The following is a 25,859-nucleotide window of genomic DNA, read 5'->3' as shown; positions in this document are numbered from 1 at the left end:
CCGATGCCTGTGTCCTGCCACAGGTCCTGTGTCAGTTTCAGCAAGTTCTTTACCTGCAAATAGTCTGTTTCTGTGAACAGTTTAATTAAGCAGAGCAAGTGACCGGAGCAACAAGCAGGGCACCTAGGGAGCTGAGATGACCAAAAAGTACCAGAAGGTAGTATTTCCCAGGCAAAGTTAATTTTTTCTGCTTCAACCGCCATAATATTGTTTCCCAGAGAAAATGGTCAGTGATGTCAAATAGGGGACGCAGAGGGCTCAGGGGCTGGTCGCTCTGAGGTTCCTCCAGGGAGCCAGTGGGCATGTAGGAAGTGGGCAGGTCAGGCTGCCACAGGTCCAGTTCACTATGCAGGTTTTCTCACCCACGTTTTCTTGTTTAAGTCACACACCCACCTTACTAAGTTGTCATAAACATTCCCATTTTAGAGATGAGGTTATCAAGGCTCAGAGAAGTCATCAAGATTTGAACTCCTGTCTCTGGGAATAAAACTCATGCTCTTTCAACCACACCAGGAAGTCCCAAGCTGTCTCCCAAAGACCCTGCCCTGTGACTACCCAGGGGACCCACCAGAGTCCCCGATCTCAGATAGGAATGAAAACAGACTACATGGCAAATCCCATCCTTTGCATGTTACAATGCACAAACCTGCAAAGCTCATCTGTGTCAATGAGCAGGGTGGGGTGTGGACACCCCCAGACCCCACTCTGACTTGGGCCAGACCCTCTCTTCACAGGGCACTTTTGCAGTGTCACTCATTCAACTACTATATATCGTGGACGACCATGCACCAGTCCCTGGTACAGTGGACTGTGTCCAGCCTAGGGCCAGACTGCCTAGGCCTGAATCACATGCAGCTGTGTGATGCTGAGTAGGTGGCCTCAGTTTCCTCATCTGTGGAATGGTGGTAATACAGACATCTACCTCCCAGAGTGGTCAGAAGGAATGGATGATTCAAGGTGTATTGCACAGTGTCAGGCATATAGCAAGGACTCTCCTTTCGTTATCATCATCTGATGAACAGATGAATGGAATTCATTGCAAAACTGTAAGATAGACAGGAAAGGCTATAATTAACCCCATTTTATAGATGAGGAAATTGAAGCTCAGAGGCATTAAAAAGGTTGCAGAGACAGAATGGGTACAATTATTCTTATTTTACAGATGAGGAAACTGAGGCTCAGGGAGATAAGTAACAAGCTCAAGGTCAAAGTCAGTGTCAAAGGCAGGCCTAAATGCTCTAGCCCAGGCTCCCCCTCTGCCCTCAGTAATATCCCCCTCTTTGGAATTCTGCACTAACGCAGCAGGATTTCACAGAGGGCACAGGTAGCCTTCGTCACCAATGGCCAAGAGGACAGGTGGCCTGAGATGGTGTAGGTCCTGCAGTAGCTTGTACCTTCCAGCCAAATCTGCCTGTGGCCTCACCCGTTCAGGTCTCACCTGCTCAGGTTCTGCAGGAAGTCCCCTGGAAAATGTTGGCTCAGGAACGCCCCTCCCCCTCTCCCCCTGGGCTCAGCACCTGTGCCTGCCCAGGTGGATGGAGACAGGGGGGCTGGACTTGGAGACCCGCAGGACCTCACCCTCAGCTGGCTGGATCAGAGGGCCCTGGCGCTCTGCCTGAATTGCACCATTATTGCTTCCTTTGGGTTTAAGGTGGTATGTACCCGGAACTTCCCCACGAAGCAGAAATTACCCTGAGGGAGGACTATTAAGAGTTCTTAATGGGTTGAAGAAAGAAAGGGAGGGGCTGGGTGTGTTTCTCGATTTTTAGTGAAAGGAAGTAGTTTGTTTTGAAGGGAGGGTAGTGGAAAGGGATGGAAGAAAGTTCCAGAGTGTGGAAGTCGGAGGGGGAGTTGACTGGCACTTATGAGAGGTTTGGGGGAGACTGCTGTTAAGAAGCGCTCACGTGGATTAAGCACGTTCTTTTGCCAGGCTCTGTCCTCAGCCCTGACCTGCGCGACCTCATTGAACCCGCCAGGTGGGGACGCCTAGCGTTGAGCCCTCCACACGGCCCGCCCCGCGGCCGCCAACTCGGCCTCCATTCGAGCGCTTCATCCAACAACCTCTGGAGCCCCTGGGTCGCAGGCGCAGGAGAACTGGGGGACAGGGCTAGAAATGCTGAGGGCAGCGGGGGAATAAACCGGAGAAACGAAGGCGAGGGAAGGAGCTGGAGACGGAGACAGGGAGGATTATCGTGAGCGCTGGAGGCTCGGTGCTGCCTCCTTGAGGTTGCGCGGGGGACCCAGACGGAGGGCCCGGAGGCTCCAGCGGACACCTGCCGTCTCCCGGGGAGTCTGCGGGCGCCCTCGACCACAGCCACGGGGCTGGGGATGCAGGTCTCGGCAGGCGGACCCCCGACCCCTCACCAGAGCCCCGGCCGGCCTCTCCCACCCTGGGCTTTCGGCGCTCCCAGCATCCCCAGCTCTCCCACCTCCGGGCGCTTGTTCAAGCTGTGCCCTCGGCCTGAAACACTTCCTCCAGGCATTAAACTCGTCGTCCTCCCAGGCCTCCCCACGCAGCCTCCCTTGGCCGTGCACCCCGCCCCTGGCCAGAGTTTCTGCTCCTGCCTCCGGTTTCCCCGGAGCCCCACAGCCCTCGGGTACAGCGTCCTCTCCTCCCCACCGAGGGGTCCGCAGGGCTGCGACGGACAGACGCCGAATGAACTGGAATATCTGGAGCAGCGGAGACGCGGGGCGTGGAGGGTAAGCCCCCGCGGACCCGCACACCCGCCTCCCAGGGCCGGCTACGTGGTTGAAGGGACAGCAGGACCCGGCGCGGGCGCAGGGAGCCTTTTCCTGGCCCGAGGGCGCCCCCTGGGGGCCGGAGCCGCCCAGCAGGTACGTTCCCTGGCTCGGCGCGCCCCCGCGTCTGATCCTCGACCCCGGGCGCCTCTGAGAGCCTCCCCCCACCTCTCCCCAGGGTCCTCGTGGTCTGGGAGGACCGACTGTATCGATAGGTCTGTGAGTCAGAGGGTGCGCCTCCTCGATGAATACCCGGGCGACGAGAAGGAGCGGGCGGGAGGGCAGATCCGAATCAGCACGGACCCGGCCTTTCGTCCCGGACTCCCCCTCCTCTGGGTGACACGCGCACACTGTGCGCACACACGCACGCGCCGGGTGCACACGCTTGACGCACGGCCCACCCCACACATGCACTCACTTGTACACACACTGACACACACGGCACTCGCTCGCACACCTTACCTGTGCATGCGCGCGCACACACGTAGACACACCGCCCTTTCTGGAAGCGTGGTCCACCCTTCTGCCCACCTCACCTCGCCTGGGTCATCACCAGATGGTGCTCCCCAGGCCTTGCCGCCCCCCCTCCCCAATCCCTCTTGCTGCTCAGGTTAGTTGCAGGGCTGGGGTGGCATTGCCCAGCTCCCCGGAATCCCCGGTGGTGCCCACCTTCCAGACCAGGCCTTTCAACTCCCCACTCACTCATGACCCACTCATGTGCCAGACCCCCACCCCCACCCCGGAACAGAATACGGGATAAGCTAGCCCTGTTGTGAGAGTGGTGTTGACAATGACTAGCGTGACTGCACCTTAACCCGGAGTGAGGAGCCGTGGTGGTGGAATTTTAGGTCATGTGACAGGCGGGGGGCGGGCTCTCAGCAGTCTCCCCCAGCCTCTTTATTGACTAATTCATCATTCCTCCTCCTCAATTTGAAATGCCACCTTTATACTTAGGTCTATTTCTGGACTCTCAAAGGGTTCCATTGATGTCTACTCTGCATTGGACAGAAGCAATTATTCTCATCTAGGGAGAGCAATAGGGCTTTCCGTGGGGCTGGGAGCCTCCTCTCACCGCCTGCTCCCGCTTCAGTTTCCCTGTGTAGGGGAGGAAGACTTCCTGCTACCCTCCTAGGTTCTGTGGCCGAGAATTAACTGACATAAGACAGATTACCAGGAGAAAAGCATATAAACTTATTTAGTATATTTAGGTGTAAAACATGGGAGTCTCCAGAAGAAAAATGAAGACCCAAAGAAGCCGTTGGGCCCCAAAGCTTATATACCTTTTTACATAAAGAAGACACTTTGTGGGGATGTGACAGGATGAAGGGGCTGGGGCCCGGGCAGTAAGTTGTAGGACAGTGACAAGGAAATATGTGGGGAAAACTAATAGAAAATCAGGGTTTGTTTTTTTTTTTTTAATTTATTTATTTATTTATTTATTATCTATTTGGCTGCACCAGGTCTTTGTTACCACCTGTGGGATCTAGTTCCCTGACCAGGGATTGAAGCCCAGGCCCCCTGCATTGAGAGCGAGGAGTCTTAACCTCTGGACCACCAGGGAAGTCCCAACTGGGGTAATTTTAGCAGTTTGTACAGATCCCTTTCAGCATCGACCCCCAGTCTCTGGTGATAAGAATGCTCTCTTCCTGGTGCAGGGAGGGCACCTTTCTCTTGGGAAGTGTATGACCTGCTTTTAGGTAGAAAGGGGAGGGCAGAGAGTCCCTCCTACATCTTCTGTTTCTCAAGTACCTTCAGCTCAAAGTAATCAGTGTTCCAAAGCAGCATATTCTGAGGTGGGATGTTCTGAACCCTTTTACCTGGAAGGGATTTTTTCCTAACACTTAGATCTCTGGCCCGTTATGTCACCATCAGAGCATTAGATTTGTTAAAATCGATGAACTAATATTGATACACTATTATTTACAAAAGTCCACCATTTACATTAGAGTCCGTGCTTGGTGTTGCGCAGTGCTATGAGCTTTGACAAATGTAAAATGTCACGGATCCCCCATTACAGTATCACACAGAATAATTTCACTGCTCTGAAAATCCACTGTTTGTCCTTCAAAATCCACCTATTCATCCTTCTCCCCACTCCCCCAGAACCCCAGGTGTTGATCTTTTTACTGTCTCTATAGTTTTGCCTTTTCCAGAATGTCATATAGTTGGAAGCATATAGTATATAGCCTTTCCAGACTGGCCTCTTTGACTAATCAATAGCATTTAAAGCTACTCCGTGTCTTTTTGTGGCTTGATAGCTCATTTCTTTTTAGCACTGAATAATATTCCATTGTATGGATATATACTCCACTATCCATTCACCTAGGGAAGGTGAACTATTTTTTGGAGCAGTTTTAGGTTCACAGCAAAACTGAGTGGAAAGGTACAGAGATTTCCCATATACTCCCTGCCCCACACGTGCAGAGCCTCTCCCATATCAATGTTCCCCACCAGAGCGGTGCATTTATCACAATTGATGAAGCTATGTTGACACATCATTGTCACCCAAAGTCCATTAGGGTTCATTCTAGGTGTACATTGCATGGGTTTGGACAACTGTGTAATGACATGTGTCCACCATTATAATCTCACACAGAGTAGTTTCACTTGCTTTTTAAATATTAATTTTTTTCTAATCTCCTTGAAGTTTCTAATAGTTTTTCTAATTGATTCTCTTAGCTTTTCCGGGTAATAATCTAAAAACAGTGAAATTTTGCAGCTGCCTTTCCAAAACTTAATCTATTTTATTTGTGTGTCCTAATTGCCTGGGTTAGCTCCCCCAGAACAGCATTAAATGGTAGTGGTGACAGGAAGTCCTTGCCTTATTCCAGAAGTTAATGGAAATGCATCTACTGTTTCACCAGTGAATATAACACTGGTTTTTAGTGTCATATATTTACATATTTTTATCATGTTAAAGCATAAAATCTGCTCCTATATCAATAAAGTCATTTTCTAAAATTAAGAATGGATGTTGGGCTTTATCAAATACCACCTTAGCATCTACTGAGATGCTTATTTGGTGTTTCTCCCATAATCAATATATTTGGTGAAAGATAGGATTCTCTACAATTCAGTAAACGAGGCTCACAGAGGTCAGGTCACCTGCCCAGGGTCACACAAGGGGCAGGTGGCAGAGCTAGGGTCTCTTTCTTTGAGCCCAATGTTGCCTGCTCTGAATGCCTGTGACCTTGCAGCTCCTGGGACACCCGCACCCCTGGTCCCCTGCCAGGCCTTACCCACCCCTTGCTGGCACAGTCCATATAGCTTCCGCGGCACCCATGGCCCTGCTCTCCTGCAGGAGAAGGTGGCCCAGCTCAGCAGCCACCCATGTCTCACCTGTGAACACAGCTTAACACAGGAGACTAGCCTTGGTGAGTGGAGAGGTATCGAGCAGGCCCCGGGTCACAAGTAGGAGGGTAAGAGAGAAAGACGTTTCCCTCCCTTCCACCAGGTTTGATAAAGAGGGAGGAGCGGGCCGCTGCCCTCCAGGCAGAGGCAGGATCTAAAGGGGGCAGAGAGAGCAGGTTCCGGTGGGCATGTGGGCTCAGACGAAGAACCTCAGGCTTTATATCAAGCCTACCCTGGTCATCCCAGGTCTCTGCCCCGGCTTCGCTGTGTGATCTGGACAGGGCCCCAGCCTCTGTGTGCATACTGAGGCACAGAGACCCATGAGGAGGACCCTGGGGTTCTGGGCTGGGACGTGAGGTAGGCGGCAGGGGAGGAGCTGGCCCACTTTGCTTTCTGCTCTGGGTGCCACCGCCAGGCGCTGCCTGCCCACCCCCGCCTGGAACAGCTGAGCCTGGAGGTGTCTCAGAGCCCCAGCAGGACAAGCATTTATTATGGTGACTCTGCCCTAGGAGTATATATATTTAAAAAATATATATTTTGCATGCATTGTCTCATTTGATTTAAATTAATTTATTCTAATTAAATCCTCAGAATAGTCCCACCTGGAAGATGACGAGGTCTTCTCAGTGTTGAGTGTTTTACATACCATCTCATTTACCCCATTTTACAGAGGAGGAGATTGAGGCCCAGGGAGGGAAAATAACTTACCCAGGGTTGTTCAGGGGGCTGGTGGCAGGGATGTTAGTATTCCAGCCTTCTGTAGACTTTCTGAGACCTGCAAGGTCACCGCGGGGCTCCGTCCTCCTGTCACCACTTGGCCACACCAGTGAAAACAAACGGTGTGAGGGGCAGGAAGGGACTGCCAATTAGCTGAGGGCCTCCTGGGATTGAACCCCACTTTACAAATGACAAAACTGAGAATTCCAGTGGCCTGCCTGAGGCCCCGGAGCAGGTAAGAGGTGGAGGCCAGATTCAGATGGGGTTGCCTGACGCTGCTCTGCGTGGGAAGTGAGGGCAATGCCCGTTTCCTCTCTCCTTTTTCAGGGTTTTCATTCATTCTCATATTGTCCACCTGGGGGCGCTGGATAACAAGGCTGTGGCGGGAGCTCTGCAGAGAGATTTGTGCGCCGACTGGGCTAGGACGCCTCCCCTCTGGGCCCCACTGTTCCCTCCGGCTGCCGCTCACCTGCTCCTCCCCAACACCTGCCCAGGGGCCCGGGCAGACCACCAGGGGGCATCTTTTGCTCACCCTCCAGAGCCCTGAGTGTGCGAGGCCAGGCCTGTGCTGACCAAGATCACACATCCGGCCTAGATCAGGACAAGGGCGGTCTGGCCCTACCTCTCTGGCCTCTCACCTGGCCAGCCAGGCCCTGGGCCCTGCCCCCTCGCCTCTTCCATCACCAGAACTCCTCCTTTTCCTTCTCCATCTTTGACCTAAAGCCGAGGGCCCAGACAGATGGCTGTGACCTCACGGGGCTGCTCACAGGCTCACGGGAGATGTCTGGCCTTCCCTCCTCTTGATGCCCACCCCCATCTACCTCTCTGTCACCACCTGTTTCTGGGCCTGAGCCCCCATTCCTGCAGCTCCTGAAGGCAGGCCCACAGGGGCCTCCATGCAGTGTGCTGAGTACACCAACAGCACAAGATCCCCTTGTGGGTAGAGAGGTGTGTCCAGACAGCACAGGGGCTCTGCGGGACAGGACCTCAGGGGCGCTGCCGTGGGGTCCTCTGCCCCTGGCATTCCCAGCAGGAATGGACTGTGGGACTTGACTTTCTGTTAACCAGACTCTAAGAAACTGACCAAGAACCCAGAGCGGCCAGATCCTAGTTTACACAGAAGGACACACCTGTGGGGTGACCTGCCCAGCTCCCCCGAGTGTGGGCACGTCCCGCTGGGGCCAGGGGGTCCTTAGGTCATTTAGTGCTACATGGATGTGGCATTAACTAACGTGGACTTCCATGGAGAGAAAGCTCCTACCTTTTCAAGTCTCTTTCCAGCCTTCTGTCTGGGTAGAGGAGAAAGCTTGGTTCAGTGTGAGGACACCTGTGTGACTCGGGCTGAGCACACTTTATATCCAGAGGAGAGCAGGCCCCGCTCAGGCCTCTGGCCAGCCACAGCACGCAGTTAAAATGTAGTCTGTTTCCACTGGGCTTATCTTTATGGTTTCTATTTCTGGCAAGTGATACTTGTTCTCTACTTGTGATGACATAGTTTCTTTTTTTTTTTGGCTGTGTTGGGTCTTCATTGCTGCACTCGGGCTTTCTCTAGTTGGGGCAAGTGGGGGCTACTCTTTGTTGCGGTGCGCGGGCTTCTCATTGCAGTGGCTTCTCTTGTTGGGAGCATGGGCTCTAGGTGCGCGGGCTCAGAAGTTGTGGATCACGGATTCTAGAGCACAGGCTCAGTAGTTGTGCAGGGGCTTAGGTGCTCCAGGGCATGTGGGATCCTCCCGGACCAGGGCTCAAACCTGTGTCCACTGCATTGGCAGGCGGATTCTTAACCACTGTGCCACCAGGGAAGTCCCTGACATAGTTTCTTTTTTAAGGAAAAAAGTGAATCCATTTAAAGACTTAACAAAAGAGGTGGGGCTCAGTGGAACAAACCTCTCGCAGGCCCTGGAATGGCTGGAGATTGGGAAATGAAGCGTTTGCTCTTCGAGCCTCCCAGACACCTGGTAGGTGGTGTCATCCCTTTGCGCAGATGAGGAAACTGAGGCCCCGAGCGGGGAAGTGTCCATGACAGTGAAAGCCTCTTGACCGAGTGGGAATCTGCCTCCCCCCACTCCCATACCCACGCCTGGCGTCCCAGAGACTGGACCCCTTCTCACAGGGCCAGGAGCCCACACCTTGGCTAGCAGCTGGGTTTAGGGGCTGGGATGGCAAAGCCCTGGAGTGTCAGGGGCCTGAGCAGCAGTTCTGTCTCCAAAGCACTCGCCACCGGCCCTCGTGTTCCTGAGAAGTACCCCCTTGTGGAGGAGAGAGCACAGACCCACAGAAGGGGTGTATGTCACACGGAGGACGTGTGTGTCATCATCTCCACGCTGCAAATGGGGAAACAGACACCAGCCTAGCCACGTGCGCAAGTCACACAGCCGGTGGGTGGAGGGGCTGGGCCTTGAACCCGGGTCTGTTGGACACCAGACCGGTGTTCTTTCCTGTGCCCAACCAGCTGCACTGAGACTGAATCCTGGAGGCCGACTCCTCAGGGACCCACCCCAGGGCTCTCTCTGGACTCGGTTCTCTTTGCCTGTTTGTTCCCATGATGCTCCGTTCTGGGGCCAGAGCCAGAAGCATGAAAGAGCCCTGCATTGCCAGTCCCCCAACCAGCCGTGGGCAGCTCCCGCGCTGCTGCGGGCCTCAGTCACAGCCTCTGGGCAATCTCTGCCCGTATCCCACACAGGGCTGCAGTGGGGGACCAGGGAGGTGGTAGGCAAGCTGACATTGAAACCCGGCCCTCAGTGCCCTTCCCTCCTCTCCCTGACACTGGGTCTCTCTCATCCATCTCCCCACACAGGGTGCTGTCATATGGTCAAGCTGTCTCGTCCTCCCTAGCTGGGACATGGATGGTCAGTTAGTGAAGAAGCCCATGGACTTAGAGGCACACTTGTGCCTTAATATTTATTTATTTATTTATTTATTTTGGCCGCGCCGGGTCTCAGTTGCAGCACGCAGGATCTTTAGTTGTGGCATGCAGGATCTTTCAGTTGCAGGCATGTGGACTTCTTTGTTGAAGCATGTGGACTCTTAGTTGCGGCATGCAGACTCTTAGTGCAGCATGCATGTGGGATCTAGTTCCCCGACCGGGATCGAACCCAGGCCCCCTGCATAGGAAGCGCAGAGTCTTATGCACTGGATCACCAGGGAAGTCCCGGCACACACGTGCCTTAAACAGTTTGCTTTAACTGGTGTAAATGGACATCCCCTTGGAATCTGTCGATGAGGACCCCAGACCTTTCTAGAGGCTGGGGCTGCTGCCTGGAGACACGATCATGCTTTTGGCCTAACCCACCCCCATCAGGCAGCATCTGGGACTTCCAGGCTTGGCTCCCAGGTAGAGGTCAAACCTTCAGAGGCTTGAGAAGCCATCCAAGTACAGAGCCCATCTAGATTTTGATGATTTCTTCTCAATGTTAAACAGTCATTTCACTCACCTCATTTGCAGATTTTTTTTTTTTTTTTTTTTTTTTGGCTGCGATGCACAGCACATGGGATTTTAGTTCCCCGACCAGGGATGGAACCCATGCCCCCTGCAGTGGCAGCGCAGAGTCCTAACCACTGGATCGCCAGGGAATTTCCCCATTCCGCAGAAAATTGTTAAGCAACTTACCTATATCAAACTTTTCCACGGGATTCAAGTTTATTTTCACAGAAACCTCCACAATTTTTCTGTTTGCCCTCAAGTTTCAGCAGCTTACATAACATTCAATTACTTCAGGGGTTACAATAGCAAAGACTCAACAGGGACAAACCAGTTTGGGGACAAACGTCCTGGATCTCATTCAGGTGCGGGTGGCCTGGGGAGGAGCCCAGTAGGGCTCCTATGAGCATGGAGGGATGGGGTGCCAGAGAAGGGAGCAAGTTCTGCCTCTGTTTTGTGTCAGCTATTCAAGGACAGATGCCCCAGTAGTCCCCACTCCTACAGTTTTACGGACGAAGCGTGCCCTCCAGACCCCTCCCCGCTTCACAGAGTTAGGGCTCCTCATCCTTGCGGCTGCCACATTCTCATCACACACCTGGTCACCAAAACCTCTGGGAATTGATGAGGTGGCCCCTTACCAAGGCCCACTGCGCCCCATTCGTTTCTTTAAAGTCAAGGTCGGGGCTGGAAGAAGCCAGAGAGGCTACCTCCTCAGGCCCAAGTTGAAGGGGCACCAAAAAGCAGTAATCAAGACAACCCAATTAACAGTGGGCATAGGGTCTGAATGGACATTTCTCTGAAGAAGATACACAAATGGCCAAAGAAGCGAAAAGATGCCCTTGACACCATTAGCTATTAGGGAAATACAAGTCAATGCCATTTCTCACCCACTAGCATGGCTAGAATCAAAAAGACAGACAATAACAAGCACTGGTTTGAACGTGGAGAAGCTGAAAGCTCAGGCACTGCTGGTGGTTATATAAAATAATGCAGCCACTTTGGAAAACTGGTGGTTCCTCAACAAGGTAAACATAGAGTTGTATGACCTCCACTTCTAGGTATATCACCAGGAGAAATGAAGACATACGCCCACACAAAAATTTGTACACAAATTTGTAGAAAATTTGTACACAAGTTCTGTTCATAGCAGCATTATTCATAATAGCCAAAAAGTGGAAACAGTCTAAACATCCATAAATAGATGAATGGATAAGTATATATCCATACAATGGAATATTATGCAGCCAGACCTTGGTTTCTAATGCCATTCTCCAATAAAAGGAACCCAGTCTCCTTGGAGAAATGCCTGATTCTAGAACTAGGGCAGGGATTATACAAAATGAGCCTGGAGCACCTTGCAGTGCCAGAAACTAAGGAAGGGTTCAAACACACACACATACACACACACACTACATTAAGGGGACACAGGCCAACTGAAAGAGCTCCCAATAGGCAAAGATTGAACAATCTGAAAGAAGAGAGGAAGGAAGGAAGGAAGGGAGGAAGGGAGGAAGGAAAGAAGGAAGGAAGGGAGGGAGGGGAAGGAGAGGGAAGGAGGGAAGAAGGAAGGGAGGGAGTTTCAGAGGAGGGACCGGGTGGGGCTGGTCCTTGGTCACCGGTCCTCACAGGTTTCTGCTGGTCACCCATCTTCACAAATCAGCATAGGATGGCTGAAACTGAGCAGCTCCCTGCTTTCTCTTCATCCCTATGGGCTTCAAGAGGCTTCTCTGGGGAGACTGCCTGGGTCCCAGTGGCCCAGATACACCAGGAAGGCCCCTGCTCTCCGGCAGTGTAGCCCACTCAGGAAGCAGGTGCAGTTAGAAACATCTTGTCCCGTTGTGCAAGAACCCAGCAGAGGTGGGAGTGGAAACCCAGCCTGACACACAGTGTGGTCACTCACCAAGCCCTGGATCCCAGCATGGGGCAGAGGTGGGGGCATCTTCCAGAGGGGCACCTTCCTCTAACTCACACAAGCCATCCTATCAGCCAGCAGTAGTGCTGGGGGACAGATGCCTTGGCTCCAGGATCTACACTCTCCCTTAGCTGCTCCCCACTTGCTCCAGCCCTGGGTCCACCTCACCTCTCCAGTCAGGGCTGGGAGACTTTCCTCCTCCGTGTGTCCTCAAGGAGCTCTGTCTATGCTGGGAATCCTCCCCGTACCCAAGGCAGGCTGCTGGCTTTCTGCTCTACCTCACCCTTCCCCTTGGGCAGTGAGCACAGGGAAAGGGAAGGAGGAAAATACAGGGGAAAACAAGAGAAAGCAGAGCCCAGATCAACATCTCTGATCCGATCTCTCCACACAGGCAAAGCGCCTGGCCCTTGCCACATGCACAGTGCAGCTCGTGTGGGGCTGGCTCCCTTCCTCCTTGGACAAAATCACACAGTGTTTTGAGGTTCTCAGAGCACCTTCCAATCCTCCCCTTGCCCAAGCAAGTCAGGGATGGAGCCTCTTCTAGCTCTAGGATCCAGTGGTGACTCCCATTGGGTGGCACCCAGCTCACAGCTCGCTTTAACCACCAGCACCACCCCACCGTGGTCACAGGCCTGCTAGCCCTTTATCCTGGGAACCCTCCCCGCGCCCACCTTGCACTACCCTTTCCATACTAAGGGGAGTTACCAACTCCCCACTTGACTCCGCCTCCCTCACCAGAGTGATTGGCTAAGGGGTAGGCACCTGACCCAAATTGGGCCAATTGGAGAGTGCCAGCCCTTTGGCATCACTCATTGGTCCAAAGATGGGCACGTGGCAAAACAGACCAATCAAGGTCCTTCTCTAGGATTTCTCTACTCAGACCCAGCTGTGGGGCAGGAGGTCCACCCCCTGGGAAGACACCTGTTGTTGGCAAAAAGAGGCAAAGAAGTGGGGCAGGGAGTCCTGGCAGGGGCCTTCAGTAAACTTCTTCCTGCACAGGTGGTTTGAATCAGGTTTCCGTCCCAGGCAGTTGCGATCACGTTAAGAACATGGACCCTGGAGCAAGCCAGCCTTGGCTTTGAGTCCCTTCCAGCACTCACTAGTGTGTCGCCTTTGGCATGTTACTGAATAGCTCGGTGCTTCAGTTTCCTCAGCTTATTGGGGGATTGAATGAGTTATAATAGGAAGCCCTCAATAACATCAGCTCTTCAACCAGGAGCACTCTGGGTCCTACGCCTTCTCGGGCCCTTGACCCCTCCCATGTGGTACCCATAGTCGTTCAGTCTGCCCATCAGAATACCTGGGTATGGTTTGCTTCCTTCTTGCTGAAGCCTGCACACTGACTTTCCTTAATGATCCGGCTGCAGTGGTCAGCCCTTCCTTCACTGGCCTGCTCGGGCTCTTGTTTTCACATGGGCAGTGGCAAGATGGCAGGCAGCCCAGCCCCAGGGATGGCTCAGAGACCAATGCCAGTGATGGACACCATGAGAGAGACTCAGAATTGCCCCTTCCCTTGGTGGTTAACTTTGTTTTGGGGTCCAGCTCACCTCACATGGCACCCGAGGAAGTGCCCGGACAGTGCTGGGGGGTGCTCAGGAAGTGCAGGTACTGTCGTACGAGGTGCCCAGCTCCCTGCTCCCAAGGTAGCTGCCCTCCCAGGGGGCTGCTCAGCCCCTCACACAAACAGCTATCAGCCAGGCTTGCCCCATCACCATCAGGGACTTCCATCCAGACCTGCCCAGATCTGCTCAGATCTGCCTGAGCCCTAGCTTGAGCTCAAGTTGGGGATATCATTTCCTTTTTCTCTTTCTTTTTTAAAATGTATGTATTTAATTATTTATTTATATTTATTTTTGGCTGCATTGGGTCTTCATTGCTGCACAGGCTTTCTCTAGTTGCAGCGAGCGGGGGCTACTCTTCGTTGCGGTGCGCGGGCTTCTCGTTGCGGTGGCTTCTCTTGTTGCGGAGCACAGACTCTAGTGGTGCGGGCTCAGTAGTTGTGGCACGCGGGCTCAGTAGTTGTGACTCATGGGCTCTAGAGCGCAGGCTCAGTATTTGTGGTGCACAGCATTACTTGCTCCGCAACATGTGGGATCTTCCCGGACCAGGGATCGAACCCATGTCCCCTGCATTGGCAGGCGGATTCTTAACCACTCTGCCACCAGGGAAGCCCTGGGGATATCCTTTCTACCCCCAACAACTTTTCTAACCAACGAACAAAGAAAGACCAGGTTTGTAGTGGGTTGTAGTGGGTTCCACATGGAACCTCAGACTGTGACCTTACTTGGAAAAAGGTCTTCACAGATGCAATTATATAAAGATTTCAAGATTAAATCATCCTGGATTTAGGGGGCCCTAAATCCAGTGGCTGGTGTCCTTAAAAGAAGAGGAGAGGGACTTCCCTTGTGGTCCAGTGGTTAAGAATCCGCCTTCCAATGCAGGAGATATGGGTTCCATCCCTGGTCAGGGAACTAAGATCCCACATGCCATGGGGCAATTAAGCCTGTGCCCCGCAACTACTGAGCCCACACACTCTGGAGCCCACGTGCCACAACTAGAGAGCCTGTGCGCCACAGCTAGAGAGAGAAGCCCACGCGCTGCAACTAGAGAAGCCCACACACCCCAACGAAGATCCCAAGTGCCACAACTAAGACCTGACACAGCCAAATAAATAAATAAATATTAAAAAATAAAGAAGAAGAGGAGAGGACACAGACACAGAGAGAAGAAGGCCATATGGAAACAGAGGCAGAGATTGGAGTTACGCTGCCACAAGCCAAGGAACACCAAGATTGCTGGCAACCACCAGAAGCTAGGAGAAAGGCACAGAAAGGTTTCTCCCTCAGGGCCTCCAGAGAGAACCAACCTTGATTTCAGACTTCTGAGCTCCTGAACTGTGAGAGAATAAATTTCTGTTTATTGAAGCCAGTAAGTTTGTTGTAATCTGTTATGACAGCCTCAGAAAACCCATACCCACTTACATAATGTACCCACTGGCAGTGTGGCTATATTACTAGGAAGCTTTAAAACTTTGCTCACTCTTTGCCCAAGTAATTCCATGTCTGAGCACTTATTTTTATGAAATAATTGGAACAATGCAGAGATATATGTGCAAGGTGTTCCCCACAGTGTTGTTCAACACAGTGAAAAGTTAGGAAAGAACTAAATACCTATCAATGGAGCTTGGTCAAATAAATGATAGCATCCCATGTAACGGAACATCGGGCAACTATCAAACACCATTATGTGTTTAACATCAAAAGAGATTACGTAGTCATATGTGAAAAAAAAGTTTCAAAATAGTATATCTGCACAAAACATATTAATCATAAAGAAAATATGGGTAAATTGGACTTCGTTAAAATAAAAAAACCTCTGTTCACCAGAATATAACATTAAGAAGCTGATTTCAAATGCTGGTTCCCCCACTAACTGGCTGTGAGAACTTGGGTAAACTTTTCAACCCTCTCTGCCTCAGTTTCTCGTCTGTAAAATGGGGAGGCTTTCTTCATGAGGTTTGCTCCAGTCAACTATTATCATGTAACCAACCGCTCTAAAACTTAGTGGTATAAAACACAACAGTAGTCTTTTACTTTGCCTATGGATGTGAAATTTGAGCAGGGCTTGTGGGGTGCGGGTCATCTCTCCACAGGGTGTCAGCTGGGGTGCTTCACTGGGGGCTGGAGGACCTACTTCCAAGATGGTATACTCACATGGCCAGCAAATTGGTGTCAGCTGTTGGCTGGGGAGCTCAGCCAAGCTGAGGGTCAGAGACCTCGGCTCCTCTCCACGTGGGCCTCTCTATGGGCTGCTTGGGCTTCCTCATAGCATGGTGGCTGGGTTTCAAGAGCTAGCATCCCAAAAGACAGGAAATGGAAGCCACCAATTTCTTATGGTCTGGCTCCCACCAAAATGGCAATGTCACAGAGCTTCTATTGGTCAAGAAGTCACAGAACCCAGATTCAAGGGGAGGGGACACAGACCCCCATCTCCCAATGGATGGGATATCAAAGAATTTACAGATATGTTTTAAAACTGCTTTAGGGTTGCTGTGAGGATTAAGTCAAATCATATAATCACAGTCTCAAAGGACCATCCCATGGATGACTTATTACATAGAGGGAAAAGACCTTTACAGGGAGAAGCCTGGCAGACATGGCTCGGCCAAGTGGTCAAAGCTAGCCTCACGGGCTTCCCTGGTGGCGCAGTAGTTGAGAATCTGCCTGCCAATGCAGGGGACACGGGTTCGAGCCCTGGTCTGGGAGGATCCCACATGCCGCGGAGCAACTAGGCCCGTGAGCCACAACTACTGAGCCTGCGCGTTTGGAGCTTGTGCTCCGCAGCAAGAGAGGCCGCAACAGTGAGAGGCCCGTGCACCGCGATGAAGAGTGGCCCCCACTCGCCGCAACTAGAGAAAGCCCTTGCACAGAAACGAAGACCCAACACAGCCAAAAATAAATAAATAAAAATTAAAAGAAAAAAGAAAAGCTAGCCTCACAGTAATGGAACAAACTGACATCATTGCTGCTTCTTAAAGAAGCCAAGCAGGCTTCCCTGGTGGTGCAGTGGTTAAGAATCCGCCTGCCAATGCGGGGGACATGGGTTCGAGCCCTGGTCCGGGAAGATCTCACATGCCACGGAGCAACTAAGCCTGAGCACCACAACTACTGAGCCTGCGCTCTAGAACCCGTGAGCCACAACTACTGAAGCCCGCATGCCACAACCACTGAAGCCCACGCGCCTAGAGTCCATGCTCCGCAACAAGAGAAGCCACTGCAGTGAGAAGCACGCACGCTGCAACGAAGAGTAGCCCCCGCTCGCCGCAACTAGAGAAAGCTCATGCGCAGCAGTGAAGACCCAATGCAGCCAAAAAAATAATAATCAATAAATTAATTAATTAAAAAAAAAAAAAGAAGCCAAGCATACTCCTGCTTCAGAGTCTTTGCACTTGCTGCTCTTACTTCCTGGAACACTCTTTCCCCAGTTATCCACAGGGCTTGCTCATTGACTTTCTTTAGGTCTCTGCTAGCATCACCTCAGGAAGGCCTCCCTGGCCCGTATATAAAACAGCAACTCCCACTACTACTTGTACCCTCTGACCCTGCTCTGCCTTTCCTTTTCTCAGCGAAGTTACATGTCCGTTTTTAAAAAATCGTTTCTTGTTTATTCTCCACACCACCACCCCCACTAGAATGTCAGCTTTTCAGAGGCATTTTTGTCTGTCTTTCTCACTGCTATACCCCCAGCATCTAGAATAGTGCCTGGAACAAAGTAGGGGCTCAGTAAAGATATGAGGAATGAATGAATGAATTGGGTGGTAGCAACTCAAATGTCACCTCCTTGATGAGGTCTCCCTTGATTTCACTCACATGTGAATGGCCTGGACCCACTGTTTTCAGCTTGGTGCTTCTGTGTGTCTCTGGGGACTGAGCCGCATTCATCTGTGATTCCCCAGCCTAGCCCTCAGCATACCATAGACACTCAGGTAATGGTGCTGCTAGGTCTAATATCCACCTGTCCACACATCCAGCTTTGTAAAGCAGGTTTACATCTGGCATCTCGATTCATCCTCACCACAGCCTTCTGACATGGGTGTGTTGCCCCTGTTTATAGGTGTGACCTGGAGAGGAATGATGGCTGGCCCAAGGTCAGACAGCTGGTTGGCGGCAGAGCCACACCTAGAACCCGTCTCCTGCTTCCCAGGGAGCAAAGAGTGTGAAAATTACACGCTATGGGGGCACCTTGGGAAGATCGTAGAATCAGCTCCACCAGAGGCTGCAAACCCAGCACCTGCAGGGCCTGCCTTTGGGAGCTGGTACAGCAAGAGTCTCAGATTTGTCACAAGAAGCCAGAAATCCTAACTTGGCAACTGATTCAAATGAAGCCAAAACCCAGAACAGCCTCTTCCGAGGGCTGGATGCTGACCTTTGGCCAACAGTTTGCAACCTTTGCTCTATTGGATTCTACTAGATTCTAGATGATCCTCCATTTTACAGCCGAGAAAACTGAGACCCAGAAAGGGGAGTGATTTGCCCAAGGTCACACAGCAAGAGCCAAGATTTGAAAATCTATGGTCTGGAGAAGGCAAGATATGGGGGCAGTGACACAGACCCCCTCGCCCCCGAGTCAGTCCCTGACATTCTCTGTAAGGTGGCTCAGGCCAACAAGGAAAAGGAAAACAGATGCCTAATTCCGGGGGCAAGTGGCCGTGGGGAGAGCTGAGTTTCAGAAGCAAGTAGAACTGGGTTCAAACTCCAGCCGCAACCCTCACCAGCTGTGTGACCTTGGGCCAGGCCCTTCCCTTTCTGAGCCACGGCCTCTCCGCTGTGAGATGGAGACAGGATGCCCTGGGTAAGCGATGACTCACTCTCAGGCTCGGCTGGTCCAGGGGTGCGGGCCAGACTCCACTGGCTCCATGGGTTTTGGATCCTGCAGGCTGGGACTGTGCTGTGACTACTTCTGGAGAACTCTGATGCGGTTGCCACACAGCGCATGCGCGGCACCCGTTCCTGTTTCATCAACCTCCCAGCTCTGCTGGCACAGAGATTGCACCGGAGCAGACTGTGGCTTCCAGAAAGGCCTCCGCAGGACAGGCTTGGTGACACCGGAGCCGACCTCCGATCCCAGCACCCCCTCCCTGCTGAAGCCCGTTCACAGCCTGAGCAGGTGCCTGCTTCTACCAGTAATGCCTCAGTCACCCGCTAAAAAGCTATTCCAGTCCCTGCTGCTTCTTTCTTTCTTTCTTTTTTTTTTTAACAAGCTCTCTCTTCAAATTGTAAATGCCCGAGGGGGTTAATACATTAGCTTGCAACAAATCATTTCACTGGCCTCTCCTGACATTCAGCTATGAGAGGGGGTGGGCAGGTGGCCTGTCTGGTTGGGCTCCTCACCCCTCTCCACCTCCAGGAGTGGGGAGACCCAGCCCTCCCCTCCCAGGGCCCAGAGGTCCAGCCAGCTCCTCCCACAGCAGAAATGTCATGGGGGAGTAATTTGGGCAGAAATGCCTCCTAGGAGGTCACTCCACCGCCCATCACACTGCCCTACCTCTGTGTCCCTCCTTCCCTGCCTCAGGGCCACTCTCTCCTCCTCGGCCCCAGCCCCTGCTGAACTCCAGACACTGGACTCCATTGCTGCTCAGGCTTTCCCCGCCCCCTCCCATGCCAGGCCAGAAGCCTCCCGCCCACTCACACCAGCTGGTGGGCCTCAGGCCCCATCAGTCCTGCCTCCTGAATGCTCTTTTCATCCCCCGACCACTGGCCTGAGCCTCATGGCATGTCACCAGCCACTGCAGTCTCCCCCGACTGGTCCCTGGCCTTTAGTCTTGCTCCCCTCTGCCCATGCTCCGTAGCCAAAGAGAACTTTCTAGAACTGTCTGGCAAAGGGCCTCCAAACTTAAGTCCCTTCTTTCAAGGCTGTCAGCTACTCTCAGAAGGAGAGCTCATCCCAGCATTCAAGGCCCCACTGACTTTACCTGCCTTCTTTCCTATATCTGATAACACGTGCCATGCATTTTTTAATTCCCCACATCCGAGCAAAAAAATTATTCATTGTTTCCCTGAAATTAAAATTGAACTGGGTGTTCTATATTTTACCTGGCAACGCTAATGTCAGTCCAAACACCCTGGACAACATCATGAGGTTTTTTTTAGCTTAATTTTTTTTTTTTTTTTTCAGCTGTGCCATGCGGCATGTGGGATCTTAGCTCCCGCACCAGCGATCGAACCTGCGCCCCCTGCGTTGGAAGCACAGAGTCTTAACTACTGGACCTCCAGGGAAGTCCCCTTTTAGTTTAATTTTTTAGTATAGCTACATTTAAGTGCAATATCTTGGACATACTTATACCAAAAAACTGATTCATTGTTTATCTGAAATTCAAATCTAATTGGGCATCCTGCATTTTTATTTGCTAAATCTGGCAACCTAGGTCCTACATAGGTAACAGGGACCAGGGGGAATGACAAGGGTCAGACAGCCCCAACCTGGACCCTGAAAACTCTGCCCTGCAGTCAGCCTGAAAGCCTCCTTTCCAAACCTCTGCCCTGGTACCTGGAAGGGGCGGGAGCCCAGAGACTCCTTGGGAGGAATTATTCCACTGCTGCCCACTTCTCTCCTCTCTCTGGGCCTAGTTTCCTTCTCTGTAAAATGAAACTCATGGTTTCTCTGCCCCGTTTCCCAACCTCTCCCAAGGATCAAACACCTGAGTCGAGTAGGGGATTCTCAGCTGACCGAATGCACCCAGAAGGCAAACAGGCTTGTGAGAGTTTCTGTTCTTTGGCTCACCCAAGGGCCTTGAGGAATAATTAAGACAAAGGTCCTTTTTTGCTTGTTTTTTCCCAAAGTACCTCGTAAACCAGTTAAACTACCTCAGTGATAATTGATTCAGACATGATCATCAACTAAAAGCATTGGGTGAAAGTTTGTTGGGAATTAGGACATTCACAGGGTATCAAAGTAAAAGTTACCTTTACAATAGGGAGACCAGGCAGGCGCCAACAGGCAGGTGACCCATCACCTGCCCTTTGATCCAATCTGTCTCCAGACTAAAGGAGACTAAAGACACCCGGCCAAGTAAAGGCCATGCCTGACCTGGGATTACAGCCTGGACCGCAAAAAATAATGGCTAGAAAGGACATTATGGGACAACTGGGACAAGTGGAATGTGGGCTGGGGATTAGACAACTGTGTTGTTTCAATGTTAAATTCCCTGAATTTGATACTTGCACAGTGGTATGTAGGAGAATGGCCTTGTTCTTGGGAGATGTGTGGTGAAGTGGGTAGAGGTGAAGGGCTACATATCTGCAACTAACTCTCCATGGTGCAGCCAGAGCAAACAGATAGGGAGGAAGGGAGAAAAAGGTCAAAGGATAACAGCTGGTGAATCCGGTAGTTCATTGTACTATTCTTGCAACTTCTCTGTACATTGGACATTTTTCCAAATAAAAAGTCTGAAGGAACACCCACCCAGAATAAAATATCAGAAGTAGAAGGGGTCTTAAAGACCTTGTTCCCTGACCCTTTCCCAGAGAGGGGAAGGTCTTGGCCTGTGGTCACACAGTGAGTGGCAGCTGAACCCTCCCCACTTGGTCTGAGTCCCAAGAGCAGGAATGGGCCACCTAACCAGTGTCACCTCTCGTTCTTCTCCCCGCCGTCCCTCAGCCGCCAACACTCTGCCCCTGGGGCCACCCTACAGTCATATAGGAGGTGAGCAGCTCCCGGAGTGTGGGGAGAAATCCACCCTGCCCCTCTCCAAAGAAACTGGACCACAACTCCCTCATGCGAGGCCAAGCCTGGCAGGTGGGATACTTTCTAGGGAAGCTTCCAGATGTAACCAGGAGTGAAATCTCCTTTTGTGCTTCACACACTGGAGTGTTTCAGTGGGGTGAGGTGTAAACACAACAGCTTTTACTGTAGTGAGAGCAAAATGCTTCAATAATTTATATTGTTATAGTGTTGATCTTATATACTGCAACAATTATGAAAAGGTTCAGACAGATAAATAAGAAAAGAAATGGACAGTTAATATGATCTAAAGAGAGGCAACAACAGCATGATAACTTTAGGAGGAAAGCTGTTTCCTTTCTGAGTCTACAAGTGCATGTAATAATTTAAATGACAAGACGAAAAAATAGATTCCATCCTAATTGTGATTTTTTAGGACTGTTTGTTGGACTAGCATTTATAGCCTTAGTCTAAATAGTATTTACGTTTTGTTTATTTAAGGCCATTTAGGTGATGATTAAAAGGAGAAAGCCAACTTCGTCACCTTCAAATTTCACGAGAAGAAAATCCAACATCAGACATCCACATTCGTGATAACCATCATCAATCCAGGTGTAACAAAGAACACAGAGAATCAGAAGTGACTGGGGGAAATGCTGAGGTTCGGGGTGGTCTGTGGCTCCCCTGGCCTCTGTGGAAGGTGTCTCTGGAGAGAGCACCTGTGCCATGGGTGGCCTAGGAAGCACCTAGCAATGAGAACTTACTGGCTGCACATGCTGAAGTTAAGCTTTCCTATTTGATTACTTGCTTTGCAATCAAGGCCAGAGAGCCCTGGCGGGCCAGCATGGGCCTACACAGAGCAGGCACCTGCCCACTGTGTTGAATTCACTCATTCAACAAGTATCTATTGAGCACCTACTACATGCTACTCTATGTTCTGTGCTAGGTTCCAGGCAGGCAGGGGACTTAAAAGCAGAGTCCTGCTCTCAGGAAGCCCACAGTCCACTGTGATGGGGTGGGACTGGGGGCAGCCCATCCCTGAAAAAACACACAGGATGACTTTAGCTCAATGCTAAGTGCCAGGAAGACCACAAGAGGCTGCCTGGAGAGGGAGTCAGGGCAGGCCTTGCTGAGGACGGAACATCTCACCTGATGCCCAAGCAAGAAGCCAGGGCTGACCCTGAGGCAGTTGGGGATGGTGTTCCAGAGAGAGGGGAAGGCCTGGACGTGGGACCAAGCCAAGCAGTTTGAGGAACAAGAAGGCCTGTGAGGCCCAGCAACGTGCTCAGGGCCGCAGGCTGAGGTCAGGCCAAGCGGGGCTTCCTCCTGCAGGCCTTGGAGGCGGAGTTTCCGGATTTTATTTTAGATCCCATCAATGGGGGGCGCCATCTTCTCCCCTATAGGATGGCAAACGAGGCCCAGAGACCGCCAGCGTCCCACCCGAGGCCACACAGCGGGTCAGAGCCCCGCCGCAGGCTGCCGGGGCGACTGCGCAGGCGGCCGGCCTCGCGCTCCAACGGCCCCTCTCCCTCCAACCCTCTCCCCGCTGACGGAAGCGGGCGGGGCGGGGCCGGGCCTCGAGCTCGGCCTCCCACCCCCGCGCCCCGACTGGGCCGCGCTCGGGCCCGCCCCTCCTCCTCGGTGACGCAGCCGGGGGGCTGGCCCGGGGCGCGGCGGTCTCGGCGGCGGCGGCGGCGGCGGAGCGAGCGGAGAGCGGCGCCACCATGGGGGCCCAGCTGAGCACGGTAGGCGGGGAGGGGACGCCGGCTGCCGCGGGCCCGGGGCGTCGCTGCGGGCCGGCGGGCGCCGGACCCCCGTCTCGGGCAGCGCCGACTGCGCCCGGCCGCTAGGGGCGGTGGGGGCGGGGGGCCGGGCTCGGACGCGGGCGCAGGACCCCACCCGGCCCCGCCCCATCCCGCCCGCCGCGCCCCGGTGGTCCCCGTGCGGCCGTGACTCACGCCCGGGCCTCTGCCCCCGGGCCCAGCCCTCCCGGCCGAGGGGCGTCACCCGGAGGCTGGCGGCCGCGCGTTCGGGGCGCCCCGCCCGCCGCCGCCGCCGCCCCCCTCAGCCCGGCCGAGGAGTGCGGATGTGTGCGCGAGTGCTGAGCGAGTGCGCGGGTGAACGTGGCCGGTGCCCCCGCGTGTGAGTTAGTGTGAGTGTGACTGAACACGTGTGAAGTGTGAAGGAGGGAGCGCGTACGTGTGAGTGTGAGTTTGTGAGGGCGTGTGTGTGACCGGGTGTGCGGGTGTGACGTGTGCGTGTGCAGGAGTGTGTATGGGGGTGAGTGACAGTGAAAGAGTGAGCAGGTGTGCGGGAGTGTGACCGTACCTGTGAGTGTGTGCGTGTGGAGTGTGTGTGTGTGTGCGCGTGTGGAGTGTGTGCGTGTGTGGAGTGAGTGTGCGTGCGTGTGGAGTGTGTGCGCGCGTGTGGAATGAGTGTGTGTGTGTGCGTGTGGAGTGTGTGTGAGGTGTGTGCATGCGTGTGGAGTGTGTGCGTGTGGAGTGAGTGTGTGAGTGTGTGCGCGTGTGTGTGTGTGTGTGGAGTGAGTGTGTGTGAGTGTGTGTGTGCACGCATGTGCGGTGTTGCTGGATCGCAGAGTTTTTACGGACAACAGCCCCTGAGCCCTCTCCATGGGCTGCAAGCTAGGCTCTGGTCTCTCTTAACCCAGCAAACTTGAGAGGCCCCAGCCGTTGGCCCCATTTTACAGATGAAGAAATGCCACTCAGACTTGGCCACCGGCCGGGCTGGCGGAGTCCGAACTTGTGGAGCTGCAAAGTCCATCGTCATGCTGTCACTTCGGTTCGGCCCAGGGCTGCCCTCCCTCGCCCTCGGGCCTTTCAGAAGCTGCAGCGGTGGTGCATGACCCACGTTGAGGCTGTGGCCAGAGGGCGGTCCCCACCCACACACTCGGGCGCCTGGGCACTGGCTGGGGGCGCTTGGGGAGGGCTGCCACTGGGAGGATTAGGCCCAGAGCCTCTTGCCTGGCGTCCTCCTCCACCTCCTCCCTCTGGCTCTGTGGGGCTCCCCCTTGGGGACTCGGCAGAAAGCCTCTTGGCCTGGGTGTTGGCTTGTGAATGTGTGGCCCAGCCCAGGACTCTGGGTGACATTCAGCCCAGGGGGCAGCTTTGCCCAGGGCAAGCCTGGGGGCATCACCCCAGCTCAGCGTAACGTCCTGACCATGTTCCCAGAAATCCCCTTCCTCCCTCACTGCTCAGCCTCCGGACCGGAACCCAGACCCCCGCCCCTGCTGTTTTCCCACAGTGCTTCTCACCTTCTAGCCGTGTTGGTTGGGTTTGTCTCTGTGTCCCCAGGATCTGGCTGCTCAGTGTTTTTGCTGAGTAGCCAAGGACCCCTTGTAGCCCCTCTATGAGGGGCAGAGCCCCGCCTGATCGTCAGGAGACCTTCACCAACCCTAAGCCTCCTCTATCCAAAGGGTGGGAGGATTGCCCTTTCCTCGTGGGCCCTGCCGGGGTCCCCACTTGGCCCCAAATACCCGGAGCAGCCCCCAGCCAGGCCTCCTGGCACAGCGGCTCCACGCAGTCTGCGGGAGGCCAGCCCGGGCTTTGGGCACCAGGCATCTTATCTGAGACGTGCAGGCCCAGAGGGAGGCCTCCTCCCACACACCAGAAGGGGGGACGCCGAGGGGTTGGCACTTGAACCTGCCAGCCACCTGGGGGTATGTTGGGGGCTTAGCCTGCCGTCCCCGACTCTGGCTTCCCTTCCCCCAGCACAGTTGTGAGTGCTCAGTGGACCCTGACAGGCTGCCACCACAGGTAGAGTCCAAGGCTTTGCCCCTGCCCCTGGCAGCTCTGTGCCCAGTCCGTGGTCCAGACCCGCAGCCCCTGGGAAGCAGGGCTGGGTCTCCCCCGTGGAGGGCAGCTCCGCTGTCCACCTGCCCCTCCTCCTGGTTCCCTTTCCCAGAAGCGCTGAGCCAGGAGCCCCTCGCTGCAGAGCTTCCTCCACTCCCTCCTACTTCCCGAGAAGGGGGCCATGAGGGAGGTGGGCACGCAGATCCCAGCCGGACAGCTGGCGGGCAGGCAGCGGGCAGGTAAGCCTCAGCACAGGGGGCTGGCAGCTGGGGGGTCCTGGCAGGTCCCTTTGCCCACCCAGACCTGACCTGGGTAGAGTGGATGGCAGGGTCCCGGTGGGGAGTTCCAGGGGGTGAGCAGCTGGCTGGGTGCCACACAGGGGTAGTAGGGCTACCCAGCCCCTCGGCTGTGGTGGGTGAGCTGGGGCTCCCTGGAGACTTCCTGGGACTCTGGCACCCCGTTTCCCTCTCCCCTTCCTGTGTTATCAGAGGTGGGGAAAGGCAGGTGGTGGGTTTCCTGGTGGGCAGAGTGTGGCCTATGGGGCACCAGGTCAAGGCCTGGAGAAGCAGCTGTCCCCTAGCTCCCCTGGGGAGCTGGGGTGACGTGGTGTGTGTGTGTGTGTGTGAGCAGCACAGCTGAGGAGGAGCTGGGGTGGGACCTTGGCTTTGGCCGCCTGCCTCCTGTTTACTCTGCC

The 25,859-nt window shown here is 53.6% G+C and overlaps 3 protein-coding genes across 3 annotated transcripts in view; all 3 read left to right on the top strand.

The window, feature by feature from the left end:
• The first annotated feature begins 783 nt into the window (after positions 1–783).
• Positions 784–22,274, top strand: LOC137775872 (uncharacterized). Its single transcript, XM_068561987.1, has 6 exons — positions 784–798; positions 1,532–1,654; positions 2,245–2,835; positions 18,573–18,803; positions 19,812–21,431; positions 21,858–22,274. The coding sequence occupies exons 1-4, from the start codon at positions 784–786 to the stop codon at positions 18,588–18,590; spliced, it is 747 nt and encodes a 248-aa protein (XP_068418088.1). The 3' UTR covers positions 18,591–18,803; positions 19,812–21,431; positions 21,858–22,274.
• Positions 22,275–23,013: 739 nt separating this feature from the next.
• Positions 23,014–25,859, top strand: part of CYB5R3 (cytochrome b5 reductase 3) — a 24,898-nt gene continuing 22,052 nt past the window's right edge. The window contains exon 1 of the mRNA XM_068562085.1: positions 23,014–23,101. Within this exon, the coding sequence (XP_068418186.1) occupies positions 23,081–23,101 (21 nt within the window). The 5' untranslated portion in view covers positions 23,014–23,080. The remainder of the gene's footprint in view (positions 23,102–25,859) is intronic.
• LOC137775159 (uncharacterized) overlaps positions 23,443–25,859 on the top strand; it is an 8,611-nt gene continuing 6,194 nt past the window's right edge. Inside the window, exons 1-3 of the mRNA XM_068560817.1 lie at positions 23,443–23,498; positions 24,444–24,520; positions 24,945–25,404. Coding sequence (XP_068416918.1) covers positions 23,443–23,498; positions 24,444–24,520; positions 24,945–25,404 — 593 coding nt within the window. The remainder of the gene's footprint in view (positions 23,499–24,443; positions 24,521–24,944; positions 25,405–25,859) is intronic.

This window comes from Eschrichtius robustus, chromosome 13 (genome assembly GCF_028021215.1).
Source record: "Eschrichtius robustus isolate mEscRob2 chromosome 13, mEscRob2.pri, whole genome shotgun sequence".
Classification (NCBI taxonomy): domain Eukaryota; kingdom Metazoa; phylum Chordata; class Mammalia; order Artiodactyla; family Eschrichtiidae; genus Eschrichtius; species Eschrichtius robustus.
Note: the sequence above shows the minus strand (reverse complement) of the source record. Positions and strands in the feature narration are given on the sequence as shown.